The 16,726-nt window shown below is 51.0% G+C and overlaps 3 protein-coding genes across 3 annotated transcripts; 1 reads left to right on the plus strand and 2 right to left on the minus strand.

Annotated features, from left to right (window-relative positions):
- Nucleotides 1–772: 772 nt before the first annotated feature.
- BO87DRAFT_404491 (kinase-like protein) lies at nucleotides 773–6,164 on the plus strand (the record flags this gene model as incomplete). Its single annotated transcript, XM_025625863.1, has 10 exons — nucleotides 773–1,067; nucleotides 1,131–1,580; nucleotides 1,638–2,310; nucleotides 2,368–2,549; nucleotides 3,214–3,382; nucleotides 3,419–4,710; nucleotides 4,741–5,301; nucleotides 5,354–5,416; nucleotides 5,468–6,061; nucleotides 6,144–6,164. The coding sequence occupies exons 1-10, from the start codon at nucleotides 978–980 to the stop codon at nucleotides 6,162–6,164; spliced, it is 4,095 nt and encodes a 1,364-aa protein (XP_025482922.1). The 5' UTR covers nucleotides 773–977.
- A 1,147-nt stretch (nucleotides 6,165–7,311) lies between these two features.
- Nucleotides 7,312–10,821, minus strand: BO87DRAFT_301925 (DUF3591 domain-containing protein; the record flags this gene model as incomplete). Its single annotated transcript, XM_025619183.1, has 3 exons — nucleotides 7,312–7,579; nucleotides 7,665–7,721; nucleotides 7,775–10,821. The coding sequence occupies 3 exons, from the start codon at nucleotides 10,819–10,821 to the stop codon at nucleotides 7,312–7,314; spliced, it is 3,372 nt and encodes a 1,123-aa protein (XP_025482923.1).
- A 1,665-nt stretch (nucleotides 10,822–12,486) lies between these two features.
- Nucleotides 12,487–14,545, minus strand: BO87DRAFT_404494 (GMC family oxidoreductase). The gene is made up of 3 exons (XM_025625864.1): nucleotides 14,164–14,545; nucleotides 12,881–14,095; nucleotides 12,487–12,812 (listed from the first exon to the last, which is right to left on the minus strand). The coding sequence occupies exons 1-3, from the start codon at nucleotides 14,504–14,506 to the stop codon at nucleotides 12,604–12,606; spliced, it is 1,767 nt and encodes a 588-aa protein (XP_025482924.1). The 5' UTR covers nucleotides 14,507–14,545; the 3' UTR covers nucleotides 12,487–12,603.
- Between the last annotated feature and the right edge of the window lie 2,181 nt (nucleotides 14,546–16,726).

The raw sequence follows: 16,726 nt of genomic DNA on the forward strand, positions 1-16,726 counted from the left end.
GAATACACAGTATATCAGTTAGGGTTGAATTTTATTTGCAGTCCCTTCGGTTTATAGTATGCTTTCATTGCTACAGTTCCTTGCTGCTCAGATACTGCGTGGAGTAGACTATGCCAATTATATTAGTCAAAATATTATCACGGTACTTTAGTAATCCCACGATCCGCCACAAGCTGGTGCTGGCGTAGATATATATAAAGACTAGGGGTGGACCTAGTAGGTTATATAAGTATACTAGCCGACTAGTCTTTGAACTCAAGGTTGCGATTACTATACGTCCAGTACAAGATGTTCCCACAATATACCAATTTGATAGACACTGAATGATCTCATCTTATTTCGAGAAGAGATAGAGAGCCATGTTCTCATACACAGTATGCATGTACGAGTGATAGGAATAACTAGGAGGGCCAAATTACCGTAACCACAGCATTGAGCGGTCACCACTGGCAATATTTGACTGCGAGTAAAAAAGGCATTGGATTGAGTGGATCAGCAGTGTGCATGAACCAATGGGGTCTGGCACACGTTCTTGTGGTGATCGATCGATTAATTGAAGTGACTGGAATGTTCTTATCCCAAACAGGAAATCAGCTCATCATGTGATGTAGAAAGCGGTGAGCTTTTACCACGTGACGTGGCAGGATCCACAGCGGTGAGCCGCGGCAGATCCGCCTTTTTGATGTCTCTGATTGGCTGCGGGAAAAAGTCAGTAGCAGAAAAAAAATAAGAGCAGCGGGAAACGGTTGCCATCGAAGCGGCGGGAGGTCTGCCAGCATCAAAACTTTTCCCTTCTTCCTCCTCTTCTTCTCCCCTTCACTTGCTTTTCCTCGTCCTTACCACGCTTTTCCGGGTAGACGATCTTTCTTTCTTTCCCTTGCATCATTTCTTGACCATCCATTCTTTGGTCTGATTTTTCATCTTCTTTTTTCTTTATTATTATTATCTTGTTCGCATCTGTATAATCTCTTGTCAAGATGTCCGGTGTTACGCCCGTTGCTGTCTACGCCCTGCGCGTCCCCGCCAATGGCGCTCTGATCCCCGCCGTTCCGGAGTTCTCTGCCATGGTCAGTAGCCAAATCTGCAGCCATTGAGCCCATAGTATTCCCGTTTCTAACCATTTGCGACAGTTCCGTGTCAGCATGGCTGCCATTGACCCCGATGAGGCTCCCGAGTACGAGGACGGTTTCGACTCCAACAAGCGCCCCCGTGCTACCCTGAAGCTTGTGCGCGCTCCCCCTGGTCTCGACCTCGAGGGCGAGGACGATGATGACGAGGACTGGGAGGATGACGAGGATGAGGATTCCGAGGACGACGAGGAGGTCAACGGTGGTCCCAGCGACAAGGAGAAGGCTCGCAAGCTCAAGCTGGCTGCCGCTCGCAAGGAGCTCGAGGATGCCATGGATGAGGATGATGACGAGGATGAGGATGACGAGGAGGGCGAGTTCGACCTCAAGGCCGCCATCTCCAAGCTGATCAAGGGCAAGGCCCCCGCCAACGATGACGAGGAGTCTGATGCCGAGTCCGATGAGGGTCTTGAGCTTGACGAGACTGTCATCTGTACCCTGGACCCCGAGAAGGTATGCGAAACTTCAGAATCTTCTAATGCGAGTATGCGCGCTAACCCCCCCATGTAGAACTGCCAGCAGCCTCTCGACATCGTTGTCAACGAGGAGGAGCCCGTCTTCTTCAAGGTTACCGGTACCCACACCATCTACCTGACCGGTAACTATGTCATGCCCACCGACGACCACCACCATGACCATGATGGCGAGGAGTCCGATGAGGAGGACTACGACCTTTCTCCCGATGAGGATGAGCTCGACATGGAGGACCTGATCGGCGAGGATGACGAGAGCGATGACCTCGACGACCTGGAGAACCCCCGTATCACCGAGGTCGACAGCGAGGAGGAGGAAGCCCCCAAGCTCGTTGAGTCCAAGCAGACCAAGGGTAAGGGCAAGCGCGCTGCTGAGCCCGAGGAGGCCAAGCCTGAGCCCGCCCTCAGCAAGAAGCAGCAGAAGAAGCTGAAGAAGAACAACGGCGAGGCCGCCCCCGTTGAGGAGAAGAAGGAAGCCAAGGAGGGCAAGGAGGCCAAGAAGGTCCAGTTCGCCAAGAACCTTGAGCAGGGCCCGACTGGCTCCACCCAGCAGAAGCCTGCCGAGAAGTCCACCGGCACCCTGGGTGTCAAGGAGGTCAAGGGCGTCAAGATCGACGACAAGAAGCTGGGTCAGGGTGTCGCCGCCAAGGCTGGTAACACCGTTGCCATGCGCTACATCGGCAAGCTCGAGGACGGCAAGGTCTTCGATGGTAAGTCCCAAGTCCTATAATAAGAGCAGAAAGTTCTGGTGCTAACTCTCTGTGTAGCCAACAAGAAGGGCAAGCCTTTCACCTTCAAGCTCGGCAAGGGCGAGGTCATCAAGGGTTGGGACATCGGTGTCGCCGGCATGGCTGTCGGTGGTGAGCGCCGCATCAGCATCCCCCCTCACCTCGCCTACGGCAAGCGTGCTCTTCCCGGCATCCCCGCCAACTCCAAGCTGATCTTCGACGTCAAGCTTCTCGAGATCAAATAGATCTGAGTTCCCCTACTAACATCTAGCTGTCTGTGTCTGTTACTCCATTTGGGTTTGCTTCACCGGTGTTTGGGGGTTCGTTCAATCTGACATCAGTCCTGTGATATCCGACTTGTTTTTCTCTTGCACAGCCTTCCGATGCATATTGGCAGGGATGAGGATATTGCAAGCCATCCAACTATCTTTGTCTAATAAAAAGTGTTTGGTTTGATTCATTTGGGTGCCGTTTTTGCTATCGTAGTGGATCTGTAGATGTTCATGTAGACCTTACTCTGTTCCTGCCCTAAATGTGCGTTGTCTTCGTCCCGTTGTGCCTGCCGTAGAACACCCTGCCTTGTAATAACTTTCACTATCACTCTCATCTGTCCATAAAGATGATAGACTGACACATGCAGCATCTGACTCCAACATTGCTCTCTGGGGTTTTACCAATACCGCACATAACCCCAATCTTTTCCATTCATACCACTCTCTTTCGCTAAGATACTATATCAACCCTCCTCAGGAAGCGCATGATTTATTCACTGGCCTGACACACTCAGTCCATGGATCGTCCATCGTGATGATCGTCCATCTCACGCCCGACACAATCCCTTCCACTCCCCGTGGCAGCCCAGCACACCCAGACCTCACCATGGAGGCCACTGTGGAACTCTCCGGCAGCGCCTCAACCATCTCAGCCGATGCGGAGTACCAGGTAGCCCAACACAAAAGCAACGGCATCCGGGATCGCATCAAGCAACGGAGCTCTAGAATCCTCTCTTTATTGGGGCTTCGAGGCCCCAGCGGTGGTAGGGCTGTGGATTTTGGTGAAACAAACATCTGAAGGCTAACATGGGACATAGTATTGAAAACAGTGACCACGCGTGAAACTACTGCCCCGCAGAAACCTTCGAGCGAGAGCAACCCATCACAGTCTTTTCATTCTCTTCCAGCTGACATCCGAGCCCCATCTAGCAGCACCGCCATGGAGGAAGAGGAAGGCCGTGAGGGCCTGCTGACTTGCATCACCCACAGCTGTACGACTCCATTGCCTGAGACATTAATGACATCTGCCACTCCGAGGGAGGCAGTCTCTCCAGAACAATCAGGCAATACAGCAAGAGCACGGAAGTCGGAGATGCCTGAGCTACAGAGCGGTTCAGTAGCCGCGGTCAAACGAAGCAAGTCAACGCCCGCTGTTCTGACTAGTATGGTGTCTACAAAACTGTCCACGACATTCGGTAATCCCACTGTCATTCGTCGCTCGCATCTTCGTTCGCCGCTTAACATAATGCCAGTGCATTATCCAGCTTCCTCACCAGGTCCAAGCAGACTGGTGGAAAGCCCCAATGACAGCTCGAGTCCGTCGACATCTCCCATAAGCAGTGTATCGCCGTTGGGTACACAGTCCACTCCCCCCACTTCTGAGGACCCATCACGGGGTTCGAAACAGGCCCTTGGCGGTCCAGTCAAAGCTTTACTACATTCTTCTCCTTCACCCCATTCGGTGGAAGAAGCTTTGAGCTCGACCGAAGTTTCAGGGACGTCGCCGTCGATTGTTACAGTCGAAGCTGCTGCCAATGCCAAGGTTTTCTTCGAGACCTACTTTAACAATGTCTTCTGCGGGACAGACCCTCGTTCACAGCGTCGCCAGGAGCTGGAACAATACATGTATGGACTGCCACTGAGCCCCGAAGAACGAGCACGCATTTGGGACAACTGGATTACCCAGGAGCGCCATTACCTCCGCCAATGCCGCGTCCTCAAGAGTAGGTCGCATGGCGGCGGTAGCCATGATACGACTGTGTCTCTCGCTGGGTTTGAGGTAATCAAAGTGCTTGGACGGGGTAGCTTTGGGGTCGTGCGCCTCGTGAAGGAAGAGAAAACAGAGGACACAAACCATGACGGCGACTCGGAAGACAAGCTCTTGCGCTGGAGAAATGAAGGTACAAACTCTCGAGCATATGGGCTTGATTCCCTTCGGTCTGCAAATGATGGAACCAAGAGCAGCCGACGCAGAATCATGACTGGCGTGAAGAAGGATGTCTTCGCGATGAAGGTTATTCGCAAGTCGGCGATGATCCGTAACAGCCAGGAAGGTCACTTGCGAGCCGAAAGAGACTTCCTGGTGGCGTCGGCCAAATCTCGCTGGATTGTACCCTTGATAGCTAGCTTCCAGGATCAGAACCACCTTTACCTCATCATGGACTACATGGTGGGCGGGGATTTCCTCGGCTTGCTGATGCGTCGAAACATGTTGCCCGAAACAGTTGCCCGATGGTACATTGCGGAGATGATTCTCTGCATTGAAGAGGCTCATCGACTGTGCTGGATCCACCGCGATGTCAAGCCAGACAACTTTCTGATCTCGGCCTCGGGCCACTTGAAGATATCGGACTTTGGTCTGGCCTTTGACGGGCATTGGGCACACGATCAGGTCTACTACAATGACCACCGCCACACCCTCCTCAAGCGGCTCGGGATCCGGGTAGACGGTGATGACCTTGACCAGACCGAGGCGAAAAGGATGGCGGAGTCCTCCAGTGGGCTGGATCCGGGACCGGTTGATGACTCCGGATGGACGCCCCCTACTGCTGGTCTCCTAGGATGGCGCGATCGCACACAGAAACGGCGGTTAGCTGGAAGCATCGTAGGGACCAACCAGTACATGGCCCCCGAGGTGGTTCGTGGAGAGCTGTACGACGGGCGATGTGACTGGTGGAGTATTGGCATCATCCTATACGAGGTAAGACATACCCTGTCGCTAAGGAGGCTGCAGACGTTGACATCGGCACCAGTGCCTGTATGGCTTTACTCCCTTTGCTTCGGATGATCGCCAGAAGACGAAGTTAAAAATCCATGTAAGCACCCCTTCGCTGGTGTGCAGGTGAGGGATGACTGAGTGCTCGAAGCATCATCTCCAAACCCTACATTTCCCAAATCGACCATCCGATAAGCTCGTCTCTGCTGAAGCAATCGACTTGATAAACAATCTCCTGCAGGAGAAAGAACATCGCTTGTCCTCCAACAAGTATCGCGTGAATGACTCCGTCACCTTTCGCCTGGCAGCCAAGCATCCCCTTTACAGTATGGACCCTCGCAATAAAAACTACCGCGGGTTCTATGTATACCCCAATGACGCAACAGACATCAAGAGCCATCCTTTTTTTTGCTGTATCAACTGGAATGAAATCCACCAGTCAATGCCTCCGTTCATCCCCAAGGTCAAAGGTTGGGAAGATACCCGGTACTTCGATGACGCAGGATATGAGCATGGTCACGATGAGGCCTCTGCAGCCTCAGACGCAGAGCATGCCGAGCCCTCTAGCGAGGCAGACGAGCGAGACGAGCGCCACCAAAATAGGGGAGACCCACCCCAATATCAGGATATTGGCAGCCTGCTGAGTCCCGTCGCAAGCAAGCCGCCTCAGAAAAACCGCCGCAAGGGAAGGGACAAGAAGCGACCTCGGGACAAGTTGCTGAGAGACCGCAAACTACGCATGACGGTCTTGGAGATGCGCAAGAGGGGAGCATTCTTGGGATATACCTATCGCCGACCCCATGCCGTTGCGATGGCATTGGCCCCAGACCGCGGGCGAGGACTACTGACACGAGGCCATCTGTCGGAGTTGTACGGTTAGAGAGCTGTTCATTCACCACCTTGTCATAAACCAGGAAGTATTCTTCGAAACGTATTCTTGCCTCTCATTGTTACTTTGGCCTAAATGTCCTATCGATACGGAACACACTTGTCTGGCTATGACGTACTATTGACTATCTTGCATGACAGATGCACATGTTATCTTTCACTGCAATGTCCAGTGCCAATAAAATTTTTCAAGGAAAAGGAAAGGTATCTTCCATTTTTCATAACTCAGACATCATAGAACACATCAAACCATCCATCCCCGTCGCCTTGAAACTCCAGTTGTAAGTGTCAGTCTGACAAAAGCGACCCTCAATAATCCACCCAATGCAATATTGCAAGGCGAACAAAATAAGCAAAGTATGAACTTGAAAAAAAGCTGTATTCTAACACCCACATGTATCGAAGTGTCGCTTTACCTTGAATGGAAAGAATTAGGCATACCAGCGAAAACAGACGCAAGTTCGAGTCGGTATGTAGGCATGTTGGAGTCGAGAAAAAGGTAGGGTATCACGAGAGAGGCAGGGAGGGAGAGTAATATATGAATTAGCGGCACGAGAGGTGGTCTTTCTGCGTACGTGTACGGCGACGGCCGAAGAGGGAGAAGAAGGGGAGGGAAAGAGAAGAGTGAGATAGGTATATCGTGGAGGAAGGAGGCGGAATGATGTATGAATCACAGCGCGGGCGGAGCACCCATCGCGAAGGCGGAATCGGTGACACGATCTTCAGGTTTCATGGTACCGTTGAGAAGGGGACAAAGTCTGTAGGCGAGAAGAAATTGGTGGATATTGGTTAGCGCGCTGCTTGTTTGTGTATTTTCCCTTTTGTTTCTGTTGCTGTTGTGCATGGTTTGTGTTTTTGTTTGCGCTTTTGTGTCAAATGCATGTGTTGCAAGAAAAGATCAATCCTTGCAGTGTGGGGAGTAGGAGAAACTGCTGTTAGGGAGAAGGGGGTATGATGTGTGGGGGAGGTGTAGGGTAGGTAGGGTAAAGGGGATAGTCCTCTGTCTCTTGGGCCATAGTAGTCGGCGGGACCTCGACCTGGGTTGAGAAGGGCTAGCACCAGGAGATTATGAAGCCGAACCTGACAGTACGGGATCCCTGGAAAGGACTACGGGTTCTTGGTAAAGAAAGGGAGATCGAAATCTGAAGGGTTGTTTGGAAATCCAAAGGAGGGACCTGATTTATGGCATACGCACTTTTTGTTTGTCTTGATGTGGCCAACTTGGCCGCAGTTAGCACACTTCCGTTGTGTACCGGCGGATTTGCCGCCATCGGCCGGTGAGTCGCCTGCGGATGCGCGGGCTGCGCCCTTTTGCTTCTCGCGAGCGAAGCGTCGTTCTTTGTTGCGGTTGAGACGGCTGAGTTCGGCTTCCAGACTGTGGGGGATTAGATTGTGAGTTGGTCTTTGGAGGGGATAGGGGGTGGGGGAGGTTGTTAGTGTTTGGTGTTCTCTGAACGTACAGCTTCTTGTTACGAGCGTCGATCTCCTTGTCGCCCGTTGGCTGAAGGGACTCAAGTCTAAGAAGGTCGGTTAGTCTGATAAATGTTAGAGGTCGATGGGGTGTGCTTACTTGGTGGTCAGTGCCTCCACCCGATGCCGATGCTGGATGTAGTGGCGAATAACCCGGGGATCCCAGATCGTTTGTTCTTTCTGGTAGAGCTGGCCCTTTTCGTCTCTGAGCGTCCGCATAATGCGCAAAACCTTGCCCTTTTGGTCGGCGGGCATACTCATCCTGCTGAACTGACTCATCGTCTCGTCGTCACGGCGGAAAGGAGCAGGAGTGGGAGCCTCTGATCTTGGGGTCGGCTTGCCGAACTCCTCCTCTTCCTCGCGGTCAATGTCGCTTTCCTCGTCCGAATGTTCGACTGTTGAAGACAGACTGGCCTTTTGGGAATCCCAGATGCGTCGGATGGACGTTTCATATGACTTCTGCTGCCGGGCAACATTGTAGCTGTGGCCTCCGAGCTCCTTGAGCCGCTGGGCATCGAGTTTATCTTCCACACTCTCGCCAACCGCCTTGAAGCCGCCCTTCATTGAAGTCTTGATGAAACTGAAGCCTTCGCCGCGCCCCGTAGGATCACCTTCACCGTGTAGCTTGAGCATTGCTTTGCCCTGCGATGCTAGGAGGAAATTGCGGGTTGCCTTCCAAGGTGCCATCTGTTGCTCGAAGCTCTCCCCTTCCTCGTCGCCATCTCTGTCTTCGTCTTCCCGTTCCTTCTTCTCGCCTTCATTGCCGGTTTTCTCAGCATCATTGCCAAAACCAGTATCGTGCAGATGTTGCTGACCGACCTGCATGGATTCAAGCAGACAAACGTCCTCGGGCTGGACCCATGACCGAATCACGTCCTGCTCTGGCACAGGTTCCATCGGCACCCAGTACTTGGAGTCTTTGTCGTGCTGGAGGAAGTCCTTGACTTTTTGTCGATTTTGCATATCGCTAGTTCCTGGGATGTGCGCGGTGACATCGCTGATAGAGAGCCGAAGGTCTGGGCTCTTTTTCAACAGGCGGTATACCAGCATCTTCATCCGGTTCTTGGCCACCGTTGTGACCTTTCGTGAATGGGGTCCAGGAATGTCTACCGACGGGAACTGTTGACCGGCAACATAGAGGTTCTCGATGTTACGGATGTAATAATCGCTGCCACCAGAGCCAGTACTGCTACGCACGATCAAGAAGTCGGTCTTCTTCGCTTCGTGCACGAACAATGGGGCACGATACATAGAATTCGAGATGGCCGGCGTCACCTCGCCAGGATCCACGTGTCCGAAGATGGAGAAGGGGCTTTTATCCTGGGGGAGGAGAACCGCGGTTTCGCCAATTTCGGCCTTGGGGCGAGTGGGGTCTTCCATGCTCTTTCTCCGATAGTAATTGATAATCCGATTTGACATACCGAAATTCGACAGCACGAGTGGAACCTCTTCGGAGTATTCCACCAGTAGAACGTTGGAGTTGTCAGCCAAAGAGAGCGACTTTGTAGAATCGTAAAGTTGCTTGACGTCCTTGCCCTTTTGGTGCTTTCGTTTAATATGAGCCGGGTTTTTGAACCAACAGGTCTGTCCAGGCCGGAAAGAGAGAGCAGGGCGATGGTAAGAACGCGCTTCGGCCTTGGACAGCTCGGTCTTGTAGTAAGGCCATTGCAGACGCAGAGCAGGCATACTGTGCTCCAAGGTAACGTTACCCAGGGTACTGCGAACCTTGTTCTGATGGTTCTGTTTCAGCATATCGTATGCCTGGTCGTTCGAAATGTTGTAACGTGAGGTCAGACGTTTGGTGACACTGGCATCCAGCTCGTCCCGCTTGAGAGCACCCAGCGCCTTTGGCTTCTGCGCAGCAGCCTCCGCTCCTCGCTCGTCAAGGAGAATATGAGGATCGTTCATGTCGACGGTCACCTTTTGAGCAATGCGGGAAGTGGCTTGTTGCGGGTCGTCAATCACTGGTACATCAATATGGGACAAGGCGACGATTTCAAGCGGATCTCTTCCAATTTTCCGTTTCTTCGCGGGGCGAGTGGTTTCTAGAAGCCAGTCGTCTTCCATATCAACATCGGCTTCTTTGACCTCCGCCTCCTCAACGTCCATGATGGAGAAGTCATCCCTCACATCCCAGTCCGCGCAGACAACACGAAGGTCATGATGGGTTATACCCCCAGGGAGCACTTCCTCCGTATCTGTGTCCTGATCAAACTCTTCCTTGATCTCCTGTTCCTCCTCCTGGGCCGCCTCCAAGACGGGAACCACGCCGGAATGCTCCGACTCCAGCGAACGTTTGAGCGACTGGCCTCCAGACTTGAACGATCGCTCTTGGTCATGAGCCAATTCGATATTCACCTTGTTAGGGATGACCGGCTTCGGGGGCTTCAGAGGCTGCTTTCCGACAAAGAAGGCCTTCTTGTGGGGGATCAGCTCAAGGAAACGCGGAAGAGCATTCTTGTCGAACATTGGGAACAGCGACTGCAACAGCTCCTCGACATTCTCTGGCGGCGCAGGCACGTTTTCCGGACCATAAGACGACATAGCAAACAGAGCCTGTTGGAGCTTCCAGGCGCGAAGAGAAGCCGGGTCCATATCCTCCGCTGTCGGACTCAAGGCCTCATCTTCCTGCATAGGTTCGTCCTCGTCTTCGTCCATCGGCACGGGTTCGGGCTGCGCGGGCGCGGATTCGACAGGCTCCGGAGCCTCTGCTGGCTTCGCACTCTCACCTTCCTCCTCGAAGAACAAATCTCGTGTTGCGTCGGCATGTTCCGCTGGGGGAGAAGAGGGGCCATCGCCGAATAGGTCGTCCAGTTCATCGCGCGGTGGTTGTTGATTTTCGTCCTCCTGGCCACCGAAGAGATCATCCTCCTCCGCTTCAAACAAGCCTTTATCTGCGTCGTCTTCTTGTTCCCCGAGTCCATTTTCGGCGGGCAATCCGGTTCCCTCTTCTTCTTCGGGTAGCTCGTCGTCATCGAAATCTTCGTAGTCCACCGCGTCGTCTGCCTTTTCGCCGGGTTCCAAGTCGCGGGAGAGGAAATCGAACGACATGTCGCCTTCTCCGAAGGGGCCGTTCATCTGTCGCATCACATTCTCGAAGGCGGTATCCTCCGCGTCGGGCGCGGGGGGCTCGGTTGCGTGAGGCATTTTGATGATGAATTCTGAGATGGAGGATGGTGAGGTGAGAGATAGCTGGGAAAGAGAGTAGATATCAGCGCCCGGGAGACAAGGTGGTGAAGACGCGGGGCATCGAGTGGTGAATGTGAGGTGAGATAGAAAGGGCGCGCTTGTGAGATGGCATCGAGACGACCCTGTCTACCAGAGACCTGGACGGGTTAAAGGCGATGAAAAGGATAGCTCGATGAGCTCAACCTCGACTGGCCGAGACTCGGACAAGCAATAATGCTGTCTCTCCTTCGCTTCCGTCGGAGATTCCGGCTGGCTGCTAAGACCAGTCACGCAACACTCCGGCTGTTTTGAGAACGGTTCGTGTCACGAGGTGCACTAGCTGGATTCGGTTAGTGCGATCTGCGGTTCGAGACAGCCCTCGACAACATCAATGATTCTCGCCCTCTACTTCCCTCAATCTGGAGTCCTGCTACTACGCACAATTCTGTCAGTAAACAGAACTAAAGTCTCTTTACGTTTCACGTTTGACATTAATTGGCCTATCATCTATTGATTCACCAAACTAAACCCATTGAAGGGTTAAAATATACTTTGCACGTTGCAAATATATATAGCTTTGAGCTAGTAATTTCAATGTCATTATCTTTCTCGCTGTAGTGCCCGATAACCTTTCGATTGATATGCTAATGGTACTAGAAGTTGTACTTGTAGTAGGGGAGGAAGCTGTAATAAAATGAAAGCATGATACTTAACTCCGAGCCATTACTACTGTGTGTAGAAGTAGTATACTCTGCCAATTAGGTTGTAACTCACATCATGCATTTATCAAAGCTCAAATGAATGAAGGGATCCGAAGACAGTATAGGTAGAAGTTGGGAAAGAGAGAGCCGACTACGAAAATAAGCAAAGGTTGAGTGCCCTAACATCCAAATACAAGTTTACAGCATTACTCTGTAGTATAAGGATAGCCGAGCCATGGTTCTATGTAGATGAGAATGCAGGGCTGAGTCATTGAATACTCTCGTGGATAGGGGGATGATCATATACACATTTCTCAGAGAATTTGGCTGGCTGAGATGCAGCACATTGGGCCTACAATCGGAGAACTGATGCTGGTATTTCGTATCTGACTAGCTTCTACAGTTCCCTGCGATCTATCTGAAGCCATAATTCGAAATATTCAAATTCCAATGCTTTTCCATCTTCAATACTAGGACCAGTCCATGATGATGGTTGAGCTTTTTACTCAATGTACCACAAGACTGGAAAAGAAAGCAATCTGGCGGTAGCTGTGAACGGTTGTGGTGGGAGGTCGCGTATAAGTACGACTGAATAGATGATTGGATATAGTAAAAGGAGAGAACAGAAAAGAGAGACTGAGGAGAAAACATACAACGAAACATAAACATCTTTACTAGTGGTCCTAGTCCTTAGCCACCGAAGGCATCTAATGATATGCATTTTTACAGGCCTTATTGCCGCTTTCTGGTTACGCTATAAATACACATCACTATCAGAAGACCAGACTTGTAGTATTTCTCTATGAATGTGCCGCAGGAGGCATTGATATTTAATCCTTTGACACCCTTCAGCTGTAGTTGCTAGTTCACTACATTCTTTTAACTTAGCCGCCTGGGTCGGATCATCTTCCCATCCCAGACCGTATCCCCGGACTGAAAGTCGCTCAAGGATGGAAGAATCTTCCGATTGCAGTTTGTGGACTGGTGCTAAAATCTCGTCTATATCTGTTTGTTGTTGTGACTGAAATTTCTAACTGGCACTCTGCTTATCATCTGTAAGCTAGTAACTTTCCTTAATGAGATCGGAAGCCCTCTCAGCGACAGCATACAGAGTGCTGGTCAGATGGCCGCAGAGCTGGAATGGCAGGACTGATGCATCGACGATGCGAAGATTCTTGGTGCCATAAACCTTCAGCTCGGGACTGACAACGCCACCCTTCTCGCGGGGAAGCATGCTGGTGGTGCCGACGGGGTGGTAGTTTGTTCGGTCTGCGATGAATAGGTAAGTTAGCGACCATGCTGCAGATTTCCGTTTCGGGTAAATCATAAAGGCTTACAGTTTTGCTGAACCCACTTGGTCCAAGTGGCACTGGAAGCATCAGCGGGAAGCGCGTCAAGGCCAGGAGTAACTTCCTCTCCTACAAGGCTGTTGAGAGGTGCAGTCCCCAAAGCCTTCCGAATGTATTGCGCCACCGTAATCTGAGCCTCGGCATCTTGGCTGAACATGAAGTAGTTGGGATTGATGGCAGGATAGTCAGAGGCGTTCGCGGATTGGATGTGTACGCTGCCGCGGGAGAAGGGGAGAAGAGGCCAGTACTCAACGGCGAAGGATTGCCCACTGGGAGCAAAGACAACCTCCGCGTAGGGGACCTGGGACTTGAAAATCAGGTCGTACTGGTGCTCGAAAGCCTCCACGAGGTTAGCCTTCTTGACAGCGCCGTTCGAGGCGTCAGCGACAGTCTTAGCATAGCTAGCAAGCTGGGATTTGACGTAGGAAGCCAAAGCAGCGGCGTTATCGCCGTAGAGCTGGTTCACAGATGGTAAGACGGAGAAAGTTGCCAAGCCAGTGAGGGTGTCAACACCTTCCCAGGAAAGGGCGTTGTTAGTCTGATCCTGTAAGTTTTCACCGACCGTGGTGATGTTGACCTTGACGGGGATGTTGTGCTTATTGAGGACGTCAGGGTTTCCGATACCAGACAACTCGAGCAGGGCAGGGGATCTGAGCGCGCCGGCCGACAGGATGACCTCCTTGTCAGCGTAGATAGTTTCCGTGCCGTAAGCGTTAGTAACTTCAATGCCGACGGCAACAGCCTCTCCTTGGGTGGAGTTGGCCCAGATGACCTTGTTCGCACGAGTATTGGAGATGATCTTCAGGTTCGAGCGGGCTTCATATGGCCAGTAATAAGCCCTGGCAGCATCTTCGCGCACGTTCATCTCCTGGTCCAGGGTGTCAGGGTGGACAGTGAATCCGACCATCTTGCCGCCTTCAGAATCGGGGTTATACTGAACGCCGAGTTTCTCAAAGGTTTGTTCGAGAACTGAGAAGACGCTGCTGTTGGTCATGGAAGTAGGCCAGCCGACCTTCAGAGGGCCGTTCAAACCGTGATAGCTAGCATTGTAGCTGGCACCATGAGCGATCTGGTCCTTAGTGGGCACCTGGAAGCCTTCCGACTTCTTATAGTATTGAAACAGGTTCTTCCAGTTCCAACCCTCGTTCCCGAGCACTTCCCAATTGTCAATTTGTACGTCTTCGGCCCGAGTATAGGACATTCCTATTGTAGGAGATTTAGTCAATACCAAAGTATCATGTGTTTGTAAGGGAATGAAGAGGATGACTTGCCATTGATTGTGCTTGTACCTCCAAGTGCCTTTCCGGCACGGATAGTCTGCTGCAAGCCTCCTGCATATGTCTGGTTCTCGGTTTGGTAGGCCCAGTCCACCTCCGTCCCGAATGCCGTGCTGTAGCCCATGACATTAGACACATTGAAGTTGTTCAATGCTGATTCACCGGCCTCAATGACGGCCACAGTGAAATTCTTCAGTTCCGAAAGTCTGTTGGCAACAACCAAACCACTAGTGCCTCCGCCGACGATGACAAAATCATAGTGAGGGGGTATGTCGACATGACTTTTGGCCGCTGCGCCTAACGAGAAGGCCGCGAGAGCAAGAGAGGAAAGAAGCATCTTGGTGATAGATGCAGGAGGGGTTGAAATTTATTGAAGTGTCCCCAATGATTTAACGTGATGAACAACTTTACGATCAGAGACAAACCCTGTCTCTTTATACAGGCATTGAAGAGGGCTACATGTCTACCACCTATAGAGAGACTTCTAGAAAAAGCCCTCAAAAAATCCTAATGCTAGAACCTTGACCCACCCACTGTAATGCCGTTAGACACTTGAAGCCCTAGTCACAGCCAGAGTTTCTTCGCTTCAGCAAATGTCAGTGATCGGTCATGATTATAAAACAGCGGGATTCAAGGGTCTTTGGGTCTCGCCACGCGGGAAGCTCCATATCAAAGTGGATACTCTGGTTATAACCAGCCAACCCGGAAGGACGGGGTCCTGAAATACGGATTTGTAATAGACTGATTAATCCTTAAACCGAGAATCATAATCCCGGTTCTCTAATTCCGCTCCTCGGACATGTCGCGGGCCGAAATGGCGGCTCGTCTGTGTATGTGAACGGCAAGCCGATTTCAAAGCGCTATTGCCGACGTGAACCCCGATCTAAATCCGGGTTTCCGAAGCGGCATTCTTTATAGTGCGGCAGAAATTCCGTTGGCGAGGATTTATAGGTCCACTCCCAAACTTAGTGGATCTCTTCAGGCTCACTTCCATTCTACTCTTCGTTACGTAATGACTCAGATGTAAGATAATCATCCACTTCTTCAACATCCCATTGAACCCTCGTCATATGCTTCTAGGTTTGTTTCCTCATTGTGGAGATGCAGAGACATATCCTCTAATCGTCTTGCATTGATTAGAAAGCATCTCGCTTCATTTGCCGTACGTTTCAGGGGTGCGAGATTATGTAGGTGATATTCAAGGGTTACCCTGGATGTCCCCTTTGGTTGAATTTTCACTGACTCCAGCTTCCACACTCCTGCTCCCTGACATTGTTGCTGCCATATGCCATGACGGGGCGGAGACTATATGAAGTTAACGACGTGATCGAAAATACTGGCCCTCTGCCGGTTTGCTTCCTGGTTTTATCCGGACCAATGCATATTTAATATATAAGAGCTTTATCGCATGTAAAGCAGTTGGAAGAGCCAACCTAAGCCGGCCAGGAAGAATTACCCCCGACATCATGTACGGCTTTCAAATATGTATGGGTGTAAATTGGTGGTTGCACGCATCAAGCGTATGGTTAATAGCTAGATTCATGCCTTAGGTGCATTATGTGAGTGTCTTTGACCTTTTCAAACACCCTTCCAACATATGTGTGCACCTTCGATCCGTAAATGGCAATACCGGGGTTAAGGCCACTCTATTCCGTTAGGACTGATATCATTTCGGTGCCCTACCAGGGGTCGTGTCTAAAGTGTTGATGAGAAAGCAAGACACGCGTGGTGTTTTCGTCATTAGATTAAGAGAAGCAGCGAGGTGCATGAAGAGTCATTACTGTGTACATCTGATCTTAGTATAGTCCTACTCACTCGGCGATTATCGGTGGAATTGGAAGTAATGAAGTCGGACTTGGGCGTCGAAACTCTCTAGATGGTAAGTATGACCGTTGGCTTAATGGCCTACGCAGCGTCTAGAGTACAGCGAACGGAAACATAATCATTAATTGAGTCTTATCTAATTCAACAAATCGCTATCCAAAAACCTAGCCTCTTCCCGGCTGCATACATGGTCATCACATCTATAAATTCTTCCCTCATGTCCTTACCCCTTTCATGGCTCTAATCAGAAGGTAGGTGAGAAACGTTGGCTGTCAGCCTTACCACACCACTGTGCGGGCATAGTACATGTCCTACTGCGGGTGTCCGTTTTTGATTTGGAACTTTCACACATGACCGTTGCAAGGTTATAGATTTGAGAAGAAAAGCAAAAAGTGGCTATGGCAAAGCCACGACTGACCCGAGCAAGTCTTTCTTGATGCAAATCTACCCCGGTAGAAATGACGAGTTTCATTGCCCCTATCAGCAACACACATAGTCTTGCATAAGCTCCTACCCGCGCTAGATATGCAATTTTCCGATATAACTACTCCATTTCAAAAGCGCTCCCTGTCATGAGTTCTCCATATGTATCATACTTAACACATTCTCCTTCGCCTTTGCCTACAAGGTATATTTATCCCTCTCCGAAGTCACATTGTCCCTTCCTCCACCATTCTCGCTCTCAAATATACAGCCACATTAGCTATAGAAGCCAGATCAATCATAGGAAACA

This window comes from Aspergillus neoniger (assembly GCF_003184625.1).
Source record: "Aspergillus neoniger CBS 115656 unplaced genomic scaffold BO87scaffold_6, whole genome shotgun sequence".
NCBI lineage: Eukaryota > Fungi > Ascomycota > Eurotiomycetes > Eurotiales > Aspergillaceae > Aspergillus > Aspergillus neoniger.

What these genes read in the sequence shown, in the direction of transcription:
- BO87DRAFT_404494 (XM_025625864.1), bottom strand. Translation starts at nt 14,506, where the DNA reads ATGCTTCTTTCCTCTCTTGCTCTCGCGGCCTTCTCGTTAGGCGCAGCG. An exon ending in AGGTACAAGCACAATCAATG is followed by an intron (nt 14,096 to 14,163) that starts GCAAGTCATCCT and finishes CTCCTACAATAG; the next exon opens with GAATGTCCTATACTCGGGCC. An exon ending in CAAGTGGGTTCAGCAAAACT is followed by an intron (nt 12,813 to 12,880) that starts GTAAGCCTTTAT and finishes TATTCATCGCAG; the next exon opens with ACCGAACAAACTACCACCCC.